Genomic DNA, 541 nt, shown 5'->3' with positions numbered 1-541 from the left:
GATGCGATTCGCATGGTGAATCACGCAAGAGACGAAGCACAGAAACTAAAGGACTTGAATTCAAGCCTCCAGGAGAAAATCAAGGAGGTGAAGGTAAAAAAAAACTAACTGTAGCCTTTGCAAGATCCTTAGACTGTGTACATTGAACCTATTATGTGCCAATATGTAGGATGAGAAAAGCGAGCTGCGTGATGAGAAACATAAGCTGAAGATCGAGAAGGAGAGAATGGAGCAGCAACTGAAAGAGATTAAGACACAGCCTCAGCCTCAACCTTGTTTCTTACCAAATCCGCCATCACTCTCTCAAGCTCAAGCTCCTGGAAGCAAGCTTGTCCCTTTCACTACTTACCCCGGTTTTGCAATGTGGCAATTCATGCCCCCTGCTGCTGTTGATACTTCACAGGACCATGTTCTTCGTCCTCCGGTTGCTTAAAGCTTCCTCTCTCTACTATTGACTGTATCAGGTTTCTTTTTACGCGCTTTTTATTGATGTCCTGATGATTCTCACATTCTGTGATTGGAGACTTATAATTCTATGCAA

General features: G+C 43.4%; 1 protein-coding gene across 1 annotated transcript; it reads left to right on the top strand.

Annotated features, from left to right (window-relative positions):
- Positions 1-6: 6 nt before the first annotated feature.
- On the top strand, positions 7-535 carry LOC104774813 (transcription factor bHLH115-like). The gene is made up of 2 exons (XM_010499251.2): positions 7-93; positions 170-535. Exons 1-2 carry the CDS (start codon positions 13-15, stop codon positions 431-433), a joined length of 345 nt encoding a protein of 114 aa, XP_010497553.2. The 5' UTR covers positions 7-12; the 3' UTR covers positions 434-535.
- The last annotated feature ends 6 nt before the right edge of the window (positions 536-541 follow it).

This window comes from Camelina sativa, unplaced genomic scaffold (genome assembly GCF_000633955.1).
Source record: "Camelina sativa cultivar DH55 unplaced genomic scaffold, Cs unpScaffold05808, whole genome shotgun sequence".
NCBI lineage: Eukaryota > Viridiplantae > Streptophyta > Magnoliopsida > Brassicales > Brassicaceae > Camelina > Camelina sativa.
Note: the sequence above shows the minus strand (reverse complement) of the source record. Positions and strands in the feature narration are given on the sequence as shown.